The following is a 22139-nucleotide window of genomic DNA, read 5'->3' on the forward strand; positions in this document are numbered from 1 at the left end:
ATGCCACGTTCATACATGATCGCGACATCTGAGTGTAAAAACAGTGTGAAATTAATATTTTAAAAAAATGTAAATCAAACTTACCGCCTCTATTTTCTCGCGACGGGACAGTCGCCGGCCTCTTGCTTGAAGATCTGGAGCGAAATGTTGTGCAGCGCGAGATTACGTCATCACGCCGCTGGTCATACGTCACAACAATGCACAGGATTTCGGCTGAGATCTTCAATCAAGATGGAGTCTGGCGGCCCGTCGCGAGCAAGTGGAGGAGGTAAGTTTGATTTTTTTTTATTTAATTTTTTTGTTAATTTCACACTGTTTTTACATGAAGCACGAGGAAATTCGGCTTCGAGGGGAATCGAATTTATCCTGGAATTCGGATCGAATTCCACTTCGTAGGATTCGATTAGCTCATCTCTAGTGGGAACCTAAGAACTAGAGTACAATTTTGTAATTTTTACTTCTTCTGGATCAACAAAAGTAAACGTTTTCATTAGGCTTGAGCGAATCAAGCTTCAGATCATAGATCCGAAGTTGATTTGTTCAAAAACTTTGGTGGAGCCAAACTTCATCTCGCCCGAAGTTGCACGAGACTTCAGTGAATTACTACGGTATTCCTATCTGCGTTTTTAAAAACTTTTTAAAATAGGAATCTGAAGTGGGCTTTGGTGCCAGAGCCAATACATTTTAATGCTATACAGAAATAGCATTAACATCGAAGTTTTTCAACGAATAGACTTCGGTTCTGTGATCCGAAGCTCGATTCGCTTAAGGCCATTTCATGATTGAAATTGGCAGACTAATATCTTGAGTGATTGTATTATCTAGAAAACCGAAACAAGAACATGATTTTCACGTATTGGCCAAACTTCTCTATTAAAGCGGTTGTCTGCTTTGGACAATTCCATCTTTGTTGGAAGGGTGCAGAAGAGCTGGTCACAAAAAGTGTCCTACTGCTGTAACCTCCATCAAGAATATAAAAGGTTTTCCAGAGGCAAGTGTTCAATTTCCCTGCAGCACCTCTGCAGGATAAATGAAGTATTACATGGTGTAGATTCAAACCAATTACTGTAGATGCAGCATACCCTAGAATATAGGGTGCCTAGATCCTCCACAGCATGGGACACTCTTTGTAACTCTCCTTTGCGGTTGGCTAATGGATGAGGTCCTGTATAGGGCGGGAACCCTTTATTAAGAGGGGAGATGTTATCTTAAAGATGTAAAGAAGATTCAGGATGGGAGAAGTGTTTCTAATAAGAAAAAACTCAACACAATAACAAGGGGGCAAGATCGAAAATAAGTTGGGGGGAAATCATAACCAATCAAATGTTAAATATTTTTTAACTTCAAATATAATTAATATATATATTTTTTATTTTATTTTAGGACAAAAAACATTTTAGGACAGATCCAAAAATACTACAGCACCTTTTTTTTTTATCATACTACATTTCAACAAACAACTTTTTTGTATTCATCTCTTCAAAATAGGCCTTCATGAAAATTTTAATTCATCAGTAGATTTAACATATCATAATATAGGGCAAATAAAGTAGAAATGAAGTGAACCTGGTGAAACACGGCAGATGTACAGCTGGGTCTCTATCAACCGTCTTTGTTATCCTTCTGTTTGTTCTAGCAATGTGGGGGAAAAAACACAAGGTTGTAACGGGTTGTCCTATTTGGCCATGTTTTCTCTTGCATGCATGTCATATTGTTAAGATTAAAGTTCGTGATGCAACTTGGAAGATATATTGTCCGGAGTCACATTCTCTCGCTAAATGACCAAGATGTAAGACATTATTTATTGATCTAACCAGATGATTCAGTTATTATATGTGAATACTTAAAAAATATAATTCTTGCACCTGCAAGAATAGTAAGCAAAGTACATTGCAAAATGAAAAGCACTGTATATATTCTATGATAAAAAAAATCTAATAAAGATTGACTTTCCATGTAACTTGAGGAGCATCCCATGTGAGGTGTCTGCTAACATGGATGGACGTTACAAGCTCGGATCTCCTTCTTGTCTTTACAGCTTGTGAACTGAGAACTTTTGAACCTTTTCTTCACTGTCATGAACCTCTCCTGGATGCCTCCGCCACAATATTTGGTGCACTCTGTCCATGCTGTCCATGGCTTCATTTTACAAACTGAAAATAAAAGGGTCTGCGTTAACATTAGAAAGTGCATTTCAGTCATTTAAAAGATTAAGGTTTCCAAGGTAGAAGCTGCACCCAGGCTCCAGTACCTGAGGGATATCAAAGACATGATAGGTCCTATTATGGTTTTTGCACTGAAGCCCAGGAGGTTTGGGTTATGCCCTGCTAATTGTAGAGCATTGATTTTTGGATGCAGTGTTGGACTAGTTGGACATCACTAATGATATGGAAAGCCCTAGCTCTTGCATCGTGGGGACCACTTGTTTCATTTGACATCAAGATACCATTGAAGCCATGCTACACAGGTATAACCTTTTGTTTCCAAACAAAATGCTCTATACTGGACATGTCGTAAATTTTTCAGATGGCAGTACCCCTTTAAATATTGATAGTATATACTTAGGATAACTGGTTTTGGTCCAACTCTTAGGGCCCCTGCCAATAAGGAGAATGAAGGGGCCACAGCAAGCATCCCTTTCAATGTTTGCACAGACACAGTGGCTAGGCTGTGAGGGTGGCAGCGCCTGGTATAGGAATTTAGTCCAAATCAAGTGAATGGACTGAGGTGCAATACCAGGTAGACCCAAAGCAGCATGTATAACGCTGTAACTGTGGTAACATTGCAGTGGAAGCAGTTATTATAAAGAAAATCAGAGAGAGATCCAAAACACATCAACAGTCGACAACATTAACATTTGGAACTAATGAGTAAAACCTGGATAACATTCTCCCATGAGGAGGTATGGGCGCCATTATTCACCCAGTCATATACATAGTGAACGGTATCCTGTGTGTCTTCATAATTAATTATTCTCTTTATGTGAAGTGGCTGCTAGCACTGATCCTGAATCTCTTAAAAGGGTTCTAAAGTTTTTTTAAACTGATGATCTATCCTTTGGATAGATCATCAGCATCTGATCGGCGGGGGTCCGACACGTGGGACCCCCACCGATCAGCTGTTTGAGAAGGCAGCGGCACTCCAGGAACGCCGCGGCCTTCTCACTGTTTACTGCAGGCCCAGTGACGTCACGACTAGTATCAACTGGCCTGGGCGCGGCTAAGCTCTCTTCACTTGAAAGGGGTTTCCCATCTCAGACAATGAAGGAATATCGCTAGGATAAACGCAGACGGCAAAGTGAAGCTGGGCACACTGCGCATGCGTAACTGTCCTCCATTCATTTATATAGGACCACCGAAAATAGTCGAGTGCTGGCTTGGCTATTTATGTCAGCCAAATAGAAGTGAATGGAAGCAGTGGCTGCACAAGCACGGTGCACTCCCATTCATTTCTGTGGGGACTCTGAAAATAGACGAGCGTGCCACTCGGCTATTTTTGGTGGGTGAATAGGAACGGTTGGTGGTGGCCAGCCACCACTTTGTCGGCTTAGTTTATGGCTGTGTTTAGGACTCACACCTATAAGACAATGAGGGCATATCCTAGTGATATTCCTCGATTGTCTGAGATGGGAATAGCCCTTTAAAAATTGATGTCCTTTCCTCAGGAGAAGTCATCAGTGGCAGATCGGAGGGGGTCCGACATTCCACACCCCACTAATAAGCAGTTTTTGACAGTTGCTGGAGGCTATTCAGTGGACAGAAGACTCTTATCATTGTGTAGTTTCTCATATTGGTGTACAGTAGCTCAGCTCGTATTTAATTGGAGCTGAGATGCAGTACATTTTCATGGCCGTTACACACCTGGTGCTTTCAGCTCTGTCTACTGTTTAGTTCACAACCACAGTGGCTGCCCGAAACAGTTGTTCAGTGGGGGTACCAAGTGTCATCAGACTGATCTGATACTGATGACCTATTCTGAGGATAGTCCATTAAAGGGGTTCTCCGGGAATTAAGAAAATAAAAATACTTAAATATTATTTTATTATAAATATATTCCCATATACCTTTCATTAGTTATAATGGCTCGTTTTGTCTAGGGAGCAATCATTAGGAAAAATAAAATAGCCACCATCCTATTATTACACAGAAAACCTGTCCTAATCACACAGGAGGACATACTACTTCAGAGGAGTGAGCCAAAGAGCTACCTTATATTCTTCTATAATCCTGAATAAAGTTTAATATGATCTTCAGCAAAATCTCTGTAGAAATGGAGTTCATGAGGAGACATGAGGTGCGGAGAGGACAGTTTGTCCTGTCTGTCATCTCTGTACTTCATGTCTCCTCATGAACTCCATTCCTACAGAGATTCAGCTGAAGTTCTTATCATCTGTATTCAGGATCATAATCCCTGACAAGTAGAAGAGGAGGATGAGACAGCACTTTACCTCAGTGTTCAGAAGTAACTTGAGGTCCTGTATTATTAGGACAGGTTTTGTGTGTATTAATAGGACGGTGGCCATTTTGTTTCTCCTAATGATTGCTCCCTAAACAAAATGAGCCATTATAAATAATGAAAGGTATATGGGAATATATTTACAATAAAGTAATATTTAAGTATTTTCGTTTTCTAAATTCCCGGTGAACCCCTTTAATATCTGAAAACTCCTTTAAGAACTTTGTGCCAGTATGCTTTGGTGTGTTAGTAGCTGTCTTATTACTATTTCATTAAACTGGTACTTGTGAGACTCATTTGAAGACTTTGATATTTATTGTCAGTTTTGACATGAACTGTGTCTTAAAAAGTTACAAATCATGACATGACACATGCCATATTTGCGTAAAATGGCAATTGCCAACTTTGAAAAGTGCTGTAAAAATGAGTGTGATTTACTAAGAAGAAATTCAGAAAATGGCATATATTTTGGTGCAAATCTGGAGTTGTACATTTCATTACTCTTTGCAGGTTCCAAATGTACCTTTTCATATATTTGGCACAAACCAGTCCTGCAACATACTGGCATTAGAAAATAGTCTACGAAGGAATGTTATAGGTTTTGTGATTTCACAGTTTTGGATACCAAATGAAGCTTAGGAGATATTGATTCTTGTTGTAGACTAATACCATTCTCACCTACCTGGAAACTGTTCACCATCTGTGTCCTCATTCGTCCTCTCACTTCTCCTCTTCTCTCGGGCATCTTTAAGGCGTCTCTTTTCAGCCCCGTTATTTTTTTTACACTTTTGAACTCTGCATTTCTTACGTTGTACAGTTTCCGGACAGAGACTACCTCCAAACTGTGGCTCCAACGTGATCATTCTTGTTCGAATTACATGTCCCTTTCCGCATGACTTGTTGCAATCTGTCCAGTGAGACCACTCTGTCAGTTCACAGTTGATGGCTGGAAAGACAAATAACATTTACATACTTGGTTGAGGATATCAGGTTCACCGTAATCACGTGATACGTCACGTGACTAGCCAGCGCTTCCTGCCGACACATCACGTGACAAGCTAGCGCTATCCACCTTCGTTTGGTGTGGCTTTTGTTTGGGCCCGTAACAGCAGGACGTACTACTTCCTTACTGGGAGGACGGTATTTCCATTTGAAGACCTCGGGACAGGTAAAAAGTGGTGTTGGTCTCGCACAGCTGTGGGACGCCTCGGCGTGCGGGTCATCATTACCACACCACATTTAACAAACTCTGTTTGGATTTAACTATTGCTGTGGGTCCCCCTGACTGGCAGGTTTTATCAGAATCTATTTGTTCTATATGCATCAGCCTGTTTGAAGTTATGTTGACTTTATCCATCGTCTGCAGGACGTTTTACTCCATTAAGAAATACGCTTTCAAGCACAAGCACTTTATATAGAGTTTATCTCCAACTAGGCCCCCCCCCCCAACTCGAGTCTAATTATCCGGATATTTATATTTCCATCTTTATTTTCAGTTTTATTTGCATTCTGATGTTTTTATTGTATTGCATTTAGATGTTTATTAAATGTTTTATTAACGATTTTCCTTCTATATGCCCGTATGTGCTCGGACTATATTACATTTATATTCTTTTTCTTTAGTTGACTAGGCGGGTCAATCTAGTTCTTGTAGCACCACTGCACGATTTAGGCTGAGTGAGCCTCAATATCTATATTCTTAACATTTACATACTACCTGAGGAATCATAGCTAAGAAGAACATGTAGCATGAAAGACCTTTTCAGAATAGTTGGTCTAAGTCTCTAGGTGGCTCCCATAGAGTACCTATCCAAAAGGAGAAATCCTAGAAGGCTATGCTCTAGTAAATTAGGACAAATTCCCTAAAACGTCATCCCAACCAACAGCAGAGGGATGGAACAGCAAATGAAAAGTTCATAGCATATCTTTGTGACCTCACGGATGTTAAATATCATTTTCATAGATTCAAAATTTTAGTAGTGCATATTTTATATTGATTGTGGTTTGATTTAGGCCCCAGGAAAAGGTTTTGTATCTCTGCACACAGAACCAGAATTGCAATCAGTGATTGACACAGAATTCTGCAAGTTTTCATCTCTTCCCTTTGTACGTACGGCATTCTGGTAGCATGCATTTCTCCACTTGTTTCAGCTCTTCGTTGCAGTCACCAAGTTCAGCCGGTGACTTTAACATCCTCTGTCGTGTTCTGGCTCCCTTGCCGCAGGTCACACTGCAGTCACTCCACTCGGACCATGGTGACAACATGCATGGGATAGTATCTGGGGGAGACAGTAAAGAACATAAAGTGTAGCCCTCACCTGCACACACAGGAAGAAGCCATTTCACTAGGTCAACTATTTTTAAGGGAACAGGCAAAATGCATAAACCCCTCAGGCCTTGTACATAACGTAGTGTATATGACGTAGCAGGTGACACCAGCAAAGGTTTCACCATCATTGAGGTTTTGGGGGAAGGTAACATTACTTTGTATTGAGTTTTCTCTAGTTGTTCTTCTTACATTTTTTATCTGGGTCCAGGAAGGGGAAAATTACCGCCATGTTAGTAGTTGTGAAGCTATAACTATGTCACCCTGCTTCATACACAAGAATAGCCTCTGCTCAAAAATTCTACAATTATGAAAATAGGTACTAGACTACAGAAAGTGCCTTAAAGGATTATCTTATAATGACAACACTTGTCTGTATGCCGTTTTAGGGCATATGGCTGTTACAAAGGTAGGGTAACCCACAATGGACCCCCTCTAAGAGCCAGAGATTGGAGCCACTATGTAATAATACTATTCCCCTGTGTGGTCACAACTTTCCCTTGCAAAATCAGCTGTGTGAGTGGGAACCAGGGCAATCAGCATGTGCCCCTAGAGATGCATTTTAAAATAGTTTGCCTCTGTTGAGACAACCTTTTTAATATATTCACCCCTGTTCCTTCCAGAGTAGTCTATTATTGTAGCTACTACTGAGGCACCATACCTCACCTCATTTCCAGTTATAGAAAATCTCCAGTCTAAAGTTAAATGGGTATTCCAGCAACAAGAAATGTGGGAGTCAATTCTCCTCCTGTTTGAATGTAACAAGAGTAGAGCATTTGAGCTGCTTCTCTATGCAAACTCTATTGGATTGTCATAGCTCTGCCATGCGTAGGAGACAAATGAGCAGTAGTTGGATGCACATCAACCAAACAGTTATCTCCTATCCATGGATCTATTCAAAAGGAGACACCAGATTAGCGGTTGGACCCCCATCAATCTAACAGACATAGGACCAGTGTTTGGACCCCTATCAATCTAACAAACACAGGACTAGTGGTTGGATTCCTACCAATCTAACAGTTACATCCTATCCATGGGTCTATTCAAAGGGAGACATGGGACCAGTGGTTAAGGACCCATCAAACTAACAGAAACGGGATCGGTGGTTGGACCCCCATCAATCTAACAGTTAAATCCTTTCCATGGGTCTATTCAAAGAGAGACATGGGACCAGTGGTTGGAGACCCACCAATCTAACAGACATAGGACCAGTGGATGGACCCCCATCAATGTAACAGACGCGGGATCGGTGGTTGGACCCCCATCAATATAACAGTTACCTCTTCTCCATGGGTCTATTCAAAGAGAGACATGGGACCAGTGGTTGGAGACCCATCAATCTAACAGACATAGGACCAGTGGTTGGATCCCCATCAATCTAACAGTTACCTCCTCTCCACGGGTCTATTCAAAGGGAGACATGGGACCAGTGGTTGGAGACCCATCAATCTAACAGTTACCTCCTATTCATGGGTCTATTCAGACATGGGACCAGTGGTTGACCCCTCCACCAATCTAACAGTTACCTCCCATGTAATGGATAGAAGTTGACTTCTTGTTAGCAGAATATCCCTTCAAATTTTAGCTTCATTTACTGCTTCCAATATTAGTCAAGATTAGCCTGTCCTGTGCTAATCAATTTGGACATGTAGACTGATGTCTTCAGATGATCACCACTATCATCTTCTTTGTGAGATCCTCATCTGAATAGTTCTCCAAAGATCAAGCTTCTTGGATCTCTAATGCAACTGAAAACGTCTATGGCCACCTCTATGATAATCTGGAACGGACAATGACTGTGTCATGTGTTGTGCCACTGTGTACACTTCAAATCAGCTTCTACCCTTTCATCTAGGTCAAATGTTGCTAGAGACCAGGTGGTGCCAAAGTCCTATAGGGACATTATTCCTTCATGCACGACTATGGAGAATACCTACCTAATATGGCATCCAGTGGAGCATGCCACATTTTCAGATTTTGGAGAAATGTACAGTAGAGCTCCATACTTTTGTATATAACATACATCTCAGGGCTTATGCAGAGACATACTATGGTCACGTGCATAAGACCATCCAGCAATGGTCAGATTTCATCTAATGCATCAGTCAATAGTAGGACAATGATCTTGGTGCTCAACTTCTAAGAAAAGAGCTGGGATTGTGGGATGTATGTTTTTTTTTTTATATATTCCTAATGAACTACCCTGCCAGTTTGTATCATACATCATTCTTTGCAAGCCGAGGATAATGGGCCGTTTTAGAAGCTTTTTATAAGCTAGTAATAATGATTCACTGCGGTTTGTAAAGGGCACTATGCAAAATTTTGTGATGAATGGCACTGAGATCACTAGACTGGTCAGAAAGAGGCTACAATAGAACAGTCAATGGTCTATGAATCATTAGAACCGATATTACGAAAGCTGAAGAAGGCCTATAGAGAGAAGATGCTTATCAGAGCATCTCCCGAATGGCTTCATATGAACATGAGTACATTTAAGGGAGGTTTTGACTCATTACAGCACAGTACAAGCCTGAAAATGTACTGGATGTTCCTTCTTATATTTTACTAAAAATATGTCTCACTGCTGCTTTGATTGCCTATGGGTAAATCCACATGAAGCAGATTTGTTGCTGAAATTTCTGCAAATATTCCGTTCATCTAGATCGGGCTTGTAGGAATGAGCCAAAGCAACTCCGTTGAGATAAATGGAACTGATTTTAGACGTGCTATCCTACAATCAAAGGGGTTATGCTGCCTGTTTATATTGATGATCTATCCTCAGGATAGGTCATCAATATCACATCGGTAGGAGTCCGACACCCGGCTCCCCGCCAATCACAATTTAGGGTCTGTGTCTTTTCTGCTGCAGTTCTCTCCCTATCACAGCTCAGGGGATGTGTCCCTTCTGCTGCTGTTCTCTCTCTATCTCAGCTCAGGGGGGTGTATGTTCTGCTGCAGCTCTCTCCCTGCGACTGTAAAAGTTTCTAACAGAACGTATGGCTGGTGGCAGTTGAAAGATGTAACTGAGCATGTGCGACCACCTCATTGATGTTACAGAGGTGGATGGAGAATTAAAAATAGGAAAAAACAGCAGGTGGCTCTATACAGATACATTTTATTGAATACCTAAGTGGCTGTACTAAGTTTCAAATTACATGCAATTGTAAAAAAATACAAAAAAAAAAAAAAGCATTCAGATCCAGGTGCTGGTTTGAAAACTGCAACAAAATTTCTGCAACAGAATTGCAGCATGTGAATATAGTCTTTCGGTCAGTGGAATTGAGCAAATCAAAATGGGTTCTCCTTTATGATACAGATTTTTTCCAATCAGGTTAATAGATTTATTTTTACTGTGTTTTTTCTCCTCCACTGGACTTCCATGATCCTTGGGGAAAAAAAATTCCCACCCCCTTTATTTGCCAACAAGGCAGTTCCTTGGTAGCGGGGTTCGTGCTTTAGTAACTAGGGGACAAAACAACTATGGCTGGTCCTGCTCTCTCCCAGAGCTCCACAGAAACTGCATGCTTAGGCTATATTCACACGACCGTATGAGTTTTGCAGTCCGCAAAACACGAATCCGCAAAAAATACGGATCACGTCCCTTTGGCATCCGTATTGCATCAGTTTTTTTGCGGATCCATTGTAACAATGCCTATCCTTGTCCGAAAAACGGACAAGAATAGGACATGCTCTATCTTTTTTGCAGGGCTATGGAACGGACATATAGATGCGGACAGCACGCGTTGTGCTGTCATTCTTTTTTGCGGACCCATTGAAATGAATGGGTCCGCATACTATCCGCAAAAAAACTGGACCGGTCACGGAAACAAAATACGTTTGTGTGCGATCTCGGCCATATCCACTTTGCCACATACCATGTCATAATGAAGTCTTCACAGTAAGTAGGGCAACCATGATAAATCTTGTGGTAATATGGTACAGTATGTTACTTACGGCACTCAGGCATCATACACTTTTCTACTTCAGAGGTCTCAGCCTTGCACATGGACCCATCTGCTGGCGTCATCTTAATCATCCTGTGGCGCTTCTTCATCCCCATACCACAGGTGGCGCTGCATTCTTCCCACTCACCCCATTCTGTTACGATACAGCTACTTGGCTCTATACAATGAATAATATAGGGCAAGTAATTGTCAGATTTTACTCTTATGATACGATACATTCGTATTTGATATAAATATTCCAATATAATAAATGTATCTACCGGGCATTCAAAACAATTTACCAAAATCTTTTGGATTATGCCTAGATCATTCTCATTGGCATTTGACAACCTTTGAGTATCTTTATAAATGCATTTGGTTTATTGCATAATTTATCTTGTACTGCTTGAACTGCGACACTGCTTGTGTAATAGTTCAGAGCTGCAATCATAATTCTGTGGCTTCAGAGCTGCATTCTCAGCTTTCATTCTGATTCACACTGGGTAGTGTGTAGGAAAATTATGTAGAAAAAAAAAAAACTATCCCATTTTATTATAGGTGCTCAGATAACTATGTTAACTGTTTCCACTGGCAGCTAGCAGAATTATGATTGCAGCTCTTGGTTATAACATACACTGTAACTTAGGAACGCTACAAGGTAAGTAATGAAATGTATTTCCAAAGTGACTCCACTTTATGTGTAGATGTAGTAACCCAGACCTGGGGGTACTGCAAATTGTATATTGTTACGTATGATGTGTTTTACTGTTTGCTTCTGGCCGTAGTTCCCAGCAAGGAACAAGGTTAACCCCCCTGTTCCTCCCCTCTTGGTAGGAGTGGACTGGCCCTGCTCCTTGCCAAGATGGGGAGTTCCTGTGTGGACACAGAGAGGAGAGGAAGCAACTTGCAAAGCTCCTGCTCCTGGTATTTAATCTTCAGAGTAAACTACTACAGTTTTCCTCAAATAAAGTCTTGAGAGTCCAGACAGCAAAGCGAACTGCTACGTCAGCATCTACAGACGTTGCTGTAAGGTGAGGGACTACAGTCAAACCACTCATCACCAAACCACCACTAGGTCAGCATCACCTAAGTGCGGAATTGCAGCCATCCAACCTGCCTCCAGATTGCTTGCTGGTGCCAGAGAAGAAAAGCACTCAAAGCCTGCTGCTACTGTATGTATTTAAAGTTCTATGTTGCACTTAGTAAAAGAGACTTTGTTACAATGAACGCTGGCTTCATTCTTCAGTATTATATTTCCACTGCACCGATCCCCAGGGTGCAATGGCCTAAGGGAGTACACCATGACCCAACACTTCATCAAGGCCATTATCACTCCTATCCTCTACACTGGCTCCTCAGGGGGTTGCTGCTTAGATTAAATCTGTACATAAAATGTATTATTATGCTCAAATTGAACATATACTTTCTGCAGTACCATGCAGTGATAACAACCAGCGACAATGAATAATGTTGGGCAGTGGTATAACGCTTCTATTAGTTTGTCATCTTAGATGCATCGATTAAATTTCCAGTCACTCTTTGGTCAACTTGAAGTATTATTAACCACCTCCGGACTGCCTAACGCAGATTCGCGTTCCGGAGGTGGCAGCCCTGCGCACAGTCACGCATCTACGCGTCATCTCGCGAGACGCGAGATTTCCTGTGAACGCGCGCACACAGGCGCGCGCGTTCACAGGATCGGAAGGTAAGCGAGTGGATCTCCAGCCTGCCAGCGGCGATCGTTCGCTGGCAGGCTGGAGATGTGATTTTTTTAACCCCTAACAGGTATATTAGACGCTGTTTTGATAACAGCGTCTAATATACCTGCTACCTGGTCCTCTGGTGGTCCCCTTTGTTTGGATCGACCACCAGAGGACACAGGCAGCTCAGTAATATGTTGCACCAAGCACCACTACACTACACTACACCCCCCCCTGTCACTTATTAACCCCTTATTCACCCTTGATCACCCCTGATCACCCCATATAGACTCCCTGATCACCCCCCTGTCATTGATTACCCCCCTATAAAGCTCCATTCAGATGTCCGCATGATTTTTACGGATCCACTGATGGATCGGATCCGCAAAACGCATACGGACGTCTGAATGGAGCCTTACAGGGGCGTGATCAATGACTGTGGTGATCACCCCATATAGACTCCCTGATCACCCCCCTGTCATTGATTACCCCCCTGTCATTGATCACCCCCCCTGTAAAGCTCCATTCAGATGTCCGCATGATTTTTACAGATCCACTGATAGATGGATCGGATCCGCAAAACGCATACGGACGTCTGAATGGAGCCTTACAGGGGCGTGATCAATGACTGTGGTGATCACCCCATATAGACTCCCTGATCACCCCCCTGTCATTGATTACCCCCCTGTCATTGATCACCCCCCTGTAAAGCTCCATTCAGATGTCCGCATAATTTTTACGGATCCACTGATAGATGGATTGGATCCGCAAAACGCATACGGACGTCTGAATGGAGCCTTACAGGGGCGTGATCAATGACTGTGGTGATCACCCCATATAGACTCCCTGATCACCCCCCTGTCATTGATTACCCCCCTGTCATTGATCACCCCCCTGTAAAGCTCCATTCAGATGTCCGCACGATTTTTACGGATCCACTGATAGATGGATCGGATCCGCAAAACGCATACGGACGTCTGAATGGAGCCTTACAGGGGCGTGATCAATGACTGTGGTGATCACCCCATATAGACTCCCTGATCACCCCCCTGTCATTGATTACCCCCCTGTCATTGATCACCCCCCTGTCATTGATCACCCCCCCCTGTCAGGCTGCATTCAGATGTCCGTATGATTTTTACGGATCCACGGATACATGGATCGGATCCGCAAAACACATATGGACATCTGAATGGAGCCTTATAGGGGGGTGATCAATGACAGGGGGGTGATCACCCCATATAGACTCCCTGATCACCCCCCTGTCATTGATCACCCCCCTGTCATTGATCACCCCTCTGTAAGGCTCCATTCAGACATTTTTTTGGCCCAAGTTAGCGGAAATTATTTTTTTTTTCTTACATTTTAAGTCTCATATTCCACTAACTTGTGTCAAAAAATTAAATCTCACATGAACTCACCATACCCCTCACGGAATCCAAATGCGTAAAAAATTTTAGACATTTATATTCCAGACTTCTTCTCACGCTTTAGGGCCCCTAGAATGTCAGGGCAGTATAAATACCCCACATGTGACCCCATTTCGGAAAGAAGACACCCCCAGGTATTCCGTGAGGGGCATATTGAGTCCATGAAAGATTGAAATTTTTGTCCCAAGTTAGCGGAAAGGGAGACTTTGTGAGAAAAAAATAAATAAAATCAATTTCCGCTAACTTGTGCCAAAAAAAAAAAATTTCTATGAACTCGCCATGCCCCTCATTTAATACCTTGGGGTGTCTTCTTTCCAAAATGGGGTCACATGTGGGGTATTTATACTGCCCTGGCATTCTAGGGGCCCTAAAGCGTCAGAAGAAGTCTGGGATCCAAATGTCTAAAAATGCCCTCATAAAAGGAATGTGGGCCCCTTTGCGCATCTAGGCTGCAAAAAAGTGTCACACATGTGGTATCGCCGTACTCAGGAGAAGTTGGGGAATGTGTTTTGGGGTGTCATTTTACATATACCCATGGTGGGTGAGAGAAATATCTTGGCAAAAGACAACTTTTCCCATTTTTTTATACAAAGTTGGCATTTGACCAAGATATTTATCTCACCCAGCATGGGTATATGTAAAATGACACCCTAAAAACACATTCCCCAACTTCTCCTGAGTACGGCGATACCACATGTGTGGCACTATTTTGCAGCCTAGGTGGGCAAAGGGGCCCACATTCCAAAGAGCACCTTTCGGATTTCACAGGTCATTTACCTACTTACCACACATTAGGGCCCCTGGAAAATGCCAGGGCAGTATAACTACCCCACAAGTGACCCCATTTTGGAAAGAAGACACCCCAAGGTATTCTGTGAGGGGCATGGCGAGTTCCTAGAATTTTTTATTTTTTGTCACAAGTTAGTAGAAAATGATGATTTTTTTATTTATTTTTTTCTTACAAAGTCTCATATTCCACTAACTTGTGACAAAAAATAAAAACTTCCATGAACTCACTATGCCCATCAGCGAAATACCTGGGGGTGTCTTCTTTCCAAAATGGGGTCACTTGTGGGGTAGTTATACTGCCCTGGCATTCTAGGGGCCCAAATGTGTGGTAAGGAGTTTGAAATCAAATTCTGTAAAAAATGACCGGTGAAATCCGAAAGGTGCTCTTTGGAATGTGGGCCCCTTTGCCCACCTAGGCTGCAAAAAAGTGTCACACATGTGGTATCTCCGTATTCAGGAGAAGTTGGGGAATGTGTTTTGGGGTGTCATTTTACATATACCCATGCTGGGTGAGAGAAATATCTTGGCAAAAGACAACTTTTCCCATTTTTTTATACAAAGTTGGCATTTGACCAAGATATTTATCTCACCCAGCATGGGTATATGTAAAATGACACCCCAAAACACATTCCCTAACTTCTCCTGAATACGGAGATACCACATGTGTGACACTTTTTTGCAGCCTAGGTGGGCAAAGGGGCCCACATTCCAAAGAGCACCTTTCGGATTTCACTGGCCATTTTTTACAGAATTTGATTTCAAACTCCTTACCACACATTTGGGCCCCTAGAATGCCAGGGCAGTATAACTACCCTACAAGTGACCCCATTTTGGAAAGAAGACACCCCAAGGTATTCCGTGAGGGGCATGGCGAGTTCCTAGAATTTTTTATTTTTTGTCACAAGTTAGTGGAAAATGATGATTTTTTTATTTATTTTTTTCTTACAAAGTCTCATATTCCACTAACTTGTGACAAAAAATAAAAACTTCCATGAACTCACTATGCCCATCAGCGAAATACCTGGGGGTGTCTTCTTTCCAAAATGGGGTCACTTGTGGGGTAGTTATACTGCCCTGGCATTCTAGGGGCCCAAATGTGTGGTAAGGAGTTTGAAATCAAATTCTGTAAAAAATGACCGGTGAAATCCGAAAGGTGCTCTTTGGAATGTGGGCCCCTTTGCCCACCTAGGCTGCAAAAAAGTGTCACACATGTGGTATCGCCGTATTCAGGAGAAGTTGGGGAATGTGTTTTGGGGTGTCATTTTACATATACCCATGCTGGGTGAGAGAAATATCTTGGCAAAAGACAACTTTTCCCATTTTTTTATACAAAGTTGGCATTTGACCAAGATATTTATCTCACCCAGCATGGGTATATGTAAAATGACACCCCAAAACACATTCCCCAACTTCTCCTGAATACGGAGATACCACATGTGTGACACTTTTTTGCAGCCTAGGTGGGCAAAGGGGCCCACATTCCAAAGAGCACCTTTCGGATTTCACTGGCCATTTTTTACAGAATTTGATTTCAAACTCCTTACCACACATTTGGGCCCCTAGAATGCCAGGGCAGTATAACTACCCCACAAGTGACCCCATTTTGGAAAGAAGACACCCCAAGGTATTCCGTGAGGGGCATGGCGAGTTCCTAGAATTTTTTATTTTTTGTCACAAGTTAGTGGAAAATGATGATTTTTTTATTTATTTTTTTCTTACAAAGTCTCATATTCCACTAACTTGTGACAAAAAATAAAAACTTCCATGAACTCACTATGCCCATCAGCGAATACCTTGGGGTGTCTTCTTTCCAAAATGGGGTCACTTGTGGGGTAGTTATACTGCCCTGGCATTCTAGGGGCCCAAATGTGTGGTAAGGAGTTTGAAATCAAATTCTGTAAAAAATGACCGGTGAAATCCGAAAGGTGCTCTTTGGAATGTGGGCCCCTTTGCCCACCTAGGCTGCAAAAAAGTGTCACACATGTGGTATCGCGGTATTCAGGAGAAGTTGGGGAATGTGTTTTGGGGTGTCATTTTACATATACCCATGCTGGGTGAGAGAAATATCTTGGCAAAAGACAACTTTTCCCATTTTTTTATACAAAGTTGGCATTTGACCAAGATATTTATCTCACCCAGCATGGGTATATGTAAAATGACACCCTAAAACACATTCCCCAACTTCTCCTGAATACGGAGATACCACATGTGTGACACTTTTTTGCAGCCTAGGTGGGCAAAGGGGCCCACATTCCAAAGAGCACCTTTCGGATTTCACTGGCCATTTTTTACAGAATTTGATTTCAAACTCCTTACCACACATTTGGGCCCCTAGAATGCCAGGGCAGTATAACTACCCCACAAGTGACCCCATTTTGGAAAGAAGACACCCCAAGGTATTCTGTGAGGGGCATGGCGAGTTCCTAGAATTTTTTATTTTTTGTCACAAGTTAGTGGAAAATGATGATTTTTTATTTTTATATTTTTTCCTTACAAAGTCTCATATTCCACTAACTTGTGACAAAAAATAAAAACTTCCATGAACTCACTATGCCCATCAGCGAATACCTTGGGGTGTCTTCTTTCCAAAATGGGGTCACTTCTGGGGTAGTTATACTGCCCTGGCATTCTAGGGGCCCAAATGTGTGGTAAGGAGTTTGAAATCAAATTCTGTAAAAAATGACCGGTGAAATCCGAAAGGTGCTCTTTGGAATGTGGGCCCCTTTGCCCACCTAGGCTGCAAAAAAGTGTCACACATGTGGTATCTCCGTATTCAGGAGAAGTTGGGGAATGTGTTTTGGGGTGTCATTTTACATATACCCATGCTGGGTGAGAGAAATATCTTGGCAAAAGACAACTTTTCCCATTTTTTTATACAAAGTTGGCATTTGACCAAGATATTTATCCTGAATACGGAGATACCACATGTGTGACACTTTTTTGCAGCATAGGTGGGCAAAGGGGCCCACATTCCAAAGAGCACCTTTCGGATTTCACTGGCCATTTTTTACAGAATTTGATTTCAAACTCCTTACCACACATTTGGGCCCCTAGAATTCCAGGGCAGTATAACTACCCCACAAGTGACCCCATTTTGGAAAGAAGACACCCAAAGGTATTCACTGATGGGCATAGTGAGTTCATAGAACTTTTTATTTTTTGTCACAAGTTAGTGGAATATGAGACTTTGTAATAAAAAAATAGAAAAAAAAAAATCATCATTTTCCGCTAACTTGTGACAAAAAATAAAAAGTTCTATGAACTCACTATGCCCATCAGCGAATACCTTAGGGTGTCTACTTTCCGAAATGGGGTCATTTGTGGGGTGTTTGTATTGTCTAGCCATTGTAGAACCTCAGGAAACATGACAGGTGCTCAGAAAGTCAGAGCTGCTTCAAAAAGCGGAAATTCACATTTTTGTACCATAGTTTGTAAACGCTATAACTTTTACCCAAACCATTTTTTTTTTACCCAAACATTTTTTTTTTATCAAAGACATGTATAACAATAAATTTAGAGCAAAATTTATATATGGATGTCGTTTTTTTTTGCAAAATTTTACAACTGAAAGTGAAAAATGTCATTTTTTTGCAAAAAAATCGTTAAATTTCGATTAATAACAAAAAAAGTAAAAATGTCAGCAGCAATGAAATACCACCAAATGAAAGCTCTATTAGTGAGAAGAAAAGGAGGTAAAATTCATTTGGGTGGTAAGTTGCATGACCGAGCAATAAACCGTGAAAGTAGTGTAGGTCAGAAGTGTAAAAAGTGGCCTGGTTTTTCAGGGTGTTTAAGCCATAGGGGCTGAGGTGGTTAAAAAAAAATTCTATTACCTTTGGATTTGCATATTGAAAATATGACTTACCGCACTCCTCATTGACTATACACTTCTCTGTTTCTTCTGTGGGGACTTTACATATCGATCCGTCCTCTGGAAACTGCTTTACATATCGTTCCCTGGACCTCATTCCCATTCCGCAGCTGGCACTACAAGGGGACCACATGATCCACTCTGACATCATACATGTGGACGCATCTGGAAGAAAGCAAAGCCATACTGAAGGCCATGGCAGAAAAAGAGCTCCCCTAGTAATGGGTAGACAGCTACTCTGAGGTGGTACATGGGCTGCAAACCAACTGTCTTTCAGCTGTAAATTGAAGCTCCTGGGCCCCAATGTAAAATCTGTAATAGGGTCCCAAACTATGAAGCATAATTTATAGCTCTGGTCTCCTCATATTAGGGATGATTTAGGCCACCTCAGGCTTAAGGGCCTAAGTACGACCCCAACCTATGCACGCTCTATAGCTATGTCCTTGACTTCACATGGACAATCACAAAGCTTTTTGTGAGCAATTCATATAACCTCAATTATTTCAATGTGGAGAGACAAATCTGAACTGGGACAAAAAGAGACCACCTTAATTATTACAAAAAATGCAGAGCCATGGTGCATGGAAGATGTCTGGCTATGAGGGTCTTCCATACTTTGCGCAGCTTTTGTTTTTTGAATCAGAGGTATTCAGATTTATGAACCAGTCTCTTAAAGGGTCTTTCCGGAAATAGAATGCAATTTATCTAATGCCCATAGCTTTCCTCCTGAAGCAGAAGATTCATAGTTACCTGCTTCAAGCCGCACCAGTCCTCTGCTCTGCCTCCACCATAACTATGTTCTGGTCCACAGAGTGTTTACATCCGGCGGTGCATGGACATGGTCGCAAGCTCCGCTGCAGCTAATAACTGGCTTCAGCTGTAATGTGGTCACTAGCAGAAACCAGTTATTGGCTGTAGTGGAGCATGTAACCATGTCCATGCACCACCGCATGTAAACACTCTAAGGACTGGAACATGGACACTGCAGAGGCAACGTGAAGGACCGGAGTGGAGAAGAGCAGTATGAATTTTCTGTTTCAGGGGGTAGGCTGCGGGCATTAGATAAAAAGTAATTATTAGCGGAAAACCCATTTAATCACAAATTGGTATATATGTAAAGGTGAGCCTTCATTGATGGGGCTGTCAATGAGTCCACCATCTGAATTTCTCCACTGACTTCAGTAGGAATGTGATGGGCATGCTAGGTCACAGATGTCTGCCGATTACATCTACCGAATGACATAGCTAAAGGTCCTAGTATTATCATAATCATAAACAAGGTATTGAAATGTTTGAAGAGACTCAAAAAAAAAAAAGACACTGTGCGGAAAGATTGTTCCAGTGGGCACTGGGAGGGGAGAAATGGCTCAAAGATTGGCACTATCTATTTTTGTGGTGCGACACATTTAACAACATGTGTGCCAGAAAATGTGGGGGGCACATTATACCCGAAACCTGAAATCTACGCTCCTTTTCTGCCATAGATTTAATTTTGTGCCAATATTATAAAGAGGGGATCTTGGGGGTGTAGTATTTCTCCTTGTGAAGGGCACCCAATAGGCATGAAGAGTCTTATAGGTAATGCCATGCCCCACTGAGAAAAGGGATGTAAATTAGCTCTCTTTACAAAAAAAGTTCTGCCTCCGGTGCTGCCTGTTGGAAAGTAGTTATCCTAGAAAGCAAAATTCGAATTGTGGGCAATCACGCCAAAACAGCTGCAGATGAGATACTGGCTTAGCTATAATTCTAAATTATGTCTCAATTGAGCATTGACTTATAGGATAGCTGCCTTCCAACAGGTGCGCTAGAAGCTCAGCCTTCTTTTCTTTTATGGAAAGAGAGCTAATTTGCCTAAAAGTATTAAGAGGCATGTGCCTAGGTGCATCTCTATATATTCCCTTCTCAATTATCCAATATGACCTCCAAATTACCATCATCGCTGCATCCTGGTCCCATACAAGGTTCAAAGTCCTGTGTGTCTGGACATGGTACGCTGAGATCCAGCTGCGCTTTCAGCATACGTTGTCTCATTCTTTTGCCTTTCTCACAGGTAGCAGAACTACAAGCGGACCAAGGAGACCAGTTGGAATAGATGCAAGTCTCTGGGGTGTCATCTAAAAGTGAAAAAGGAACAATCAAGAAAGAGTAAGACTTCAGTCAGAGAAAGCCAAACTAGGCATGCAACTCCAAATCTACATTCATTTGGTAGGTACAATTTTTTAGACTGTCCGATCATCTGAAGGTAAGGAATGGTATCATGCAAGATCTTCAGATGTGAGACACCTTTGCTACATCAGGATGCATGTAATCAAGCTTCAGAGGAAGCCAAAATGTTGCCTATTGACTATGCTGAGGCTGACCATGCAGCCTCCAACAAGAGACAAAGTAGCACAATCAGTGTCGGACTGGGGTACCTAGGGCCCACCAGTAAAATTTATTTTGGGGGCCCACCGTACAGGTACATTCTAATATAATAAATAATTTAACTTTTTTTCTTTTTATATGAACATAGGCTGGTTGCAGTGCTGTACATTGAATATATGTATGTAGTGCAGTAAGTCTACTGTGTTATGTGCCACTTGTGCAGGGGGTGGCGGACTAGGGGCCCACCTTGCTCAGGGGCCCACCGGGGGTTTCCCCTGTACCCCTGTGGGCCAGTCCGAGCCTGAGCACAATGCTGCCACTTTGTGAAGGCCACAGTGGTCATTCTCCGGGGATCAGACATTGGCGACATATCCTAGATATGCCACTAATGTCTACCTAATACAACCCGGTATGATTCTACCATTAGAATACAAGGCGCTCTTTAGTTTGCCCAAGAACTCTAGATTCTAGACTTTAGACTCTTGACATAGACCCCATTAAAATAAACTATGGAATTGCCATTTAAGCAACCCCTTAAAACAAAATTAAACCTGCACCTTAGGTTCTGCCACTTCTCTGATTTATCTGCTGAAAACTTTGCATTGCCAACTGAGCAGCAACTACAACACATTGAACATATGGAGGTAATTTAAGTCAACGGCAGACAGAGAAGAAAAATACTTTGAGAGGGCAGCACAATGCATTCTTATAAATCACAAAAAAATCCCCAAAACGTGAAAATCCATCAAGTGCCATTTGCCTGCCTTATGCGTGCCCTGCTGAGCTTGATAAATGAACCCTTTAATCATACATCGTGCAGATCTTTCGAGAACCACTTGAGGGCAGTGACTGGCAAATGCAGAACTCATTTTTCCTTCCCTCTTTGGTGAGTGATTGCGAGGAAAAAGTCGGCCGCGTGTTTTTAAGACAAACAAAGCTTTCTTTTTGCATATCCGCAATCAGTTCTTGTCATCGGCTCATTCCTGAACCGGGGCTCCTGGCAGACTTGTTTTATTTTAACCATTAGAAATACGGCGATGCTGATAGGGGCTGCATCTAGATTGGGGCATTTATCTTGCGTGCAACTTAGGAAGACAAATTCAATGTTCCTTTCAACAAGAAGAATATATTACCAATGGATGTGTATGCAAAATAACATTAAGAGGTTGTGTCGGGAAATGTAGCATGAAGAAGGGGGGATGATGTTTTTTATTTTATTTGCAATATGGAAATTGTAAACCAACCTGAAACTGATGCAGG

The 22139-nt window shown here is 42.0% G+C and overlaps 1 protein-coding gene across 1 annotated transcript in view; it reads right to left on the reverse strand.

Moving 5' to 3' along the window:
* Window positions 1-293: 293 nt before the first annotated feature.
* Window positions 294-22139, reverse strand: part of SPON1 (spondin 1) — a 306848-nt gene continuing 285002 nt past the window's right edge. The window contains 6 exon segments of the mRNA XM_040409267.1: window positions 294-2153; window positions 5138-5401; window positions 6570-6734; window positions 10736-10903; window positions 18510-18680; window positions 20447-20629. Of these exon segments, the coding sequence (XP_040265201.1) occupies window positions 1990-2153; window positions 5138-5401; window positions 6570-6734; window positions 10736-10903; window positions 18510-18680; window positions 20447-20629 (1115 nt within the window). The 3' untranslated portion in view covers window positions 294-1989.

The sequence above is a fragment of the Bufo bufo genome, chromosome 10 (genome assembly GCF_905171765.1).
Source record: "Bufo bufo chromosome 10, aBufBuf1.1, whole genome shotgun sequence".
Taxonomy (NCBI): domain Eukaryota; kingdom Metazoa; phylum Chordata; class Amphibia; order Anura; family Bufonidae; genus Bufo; species Bufo bufo.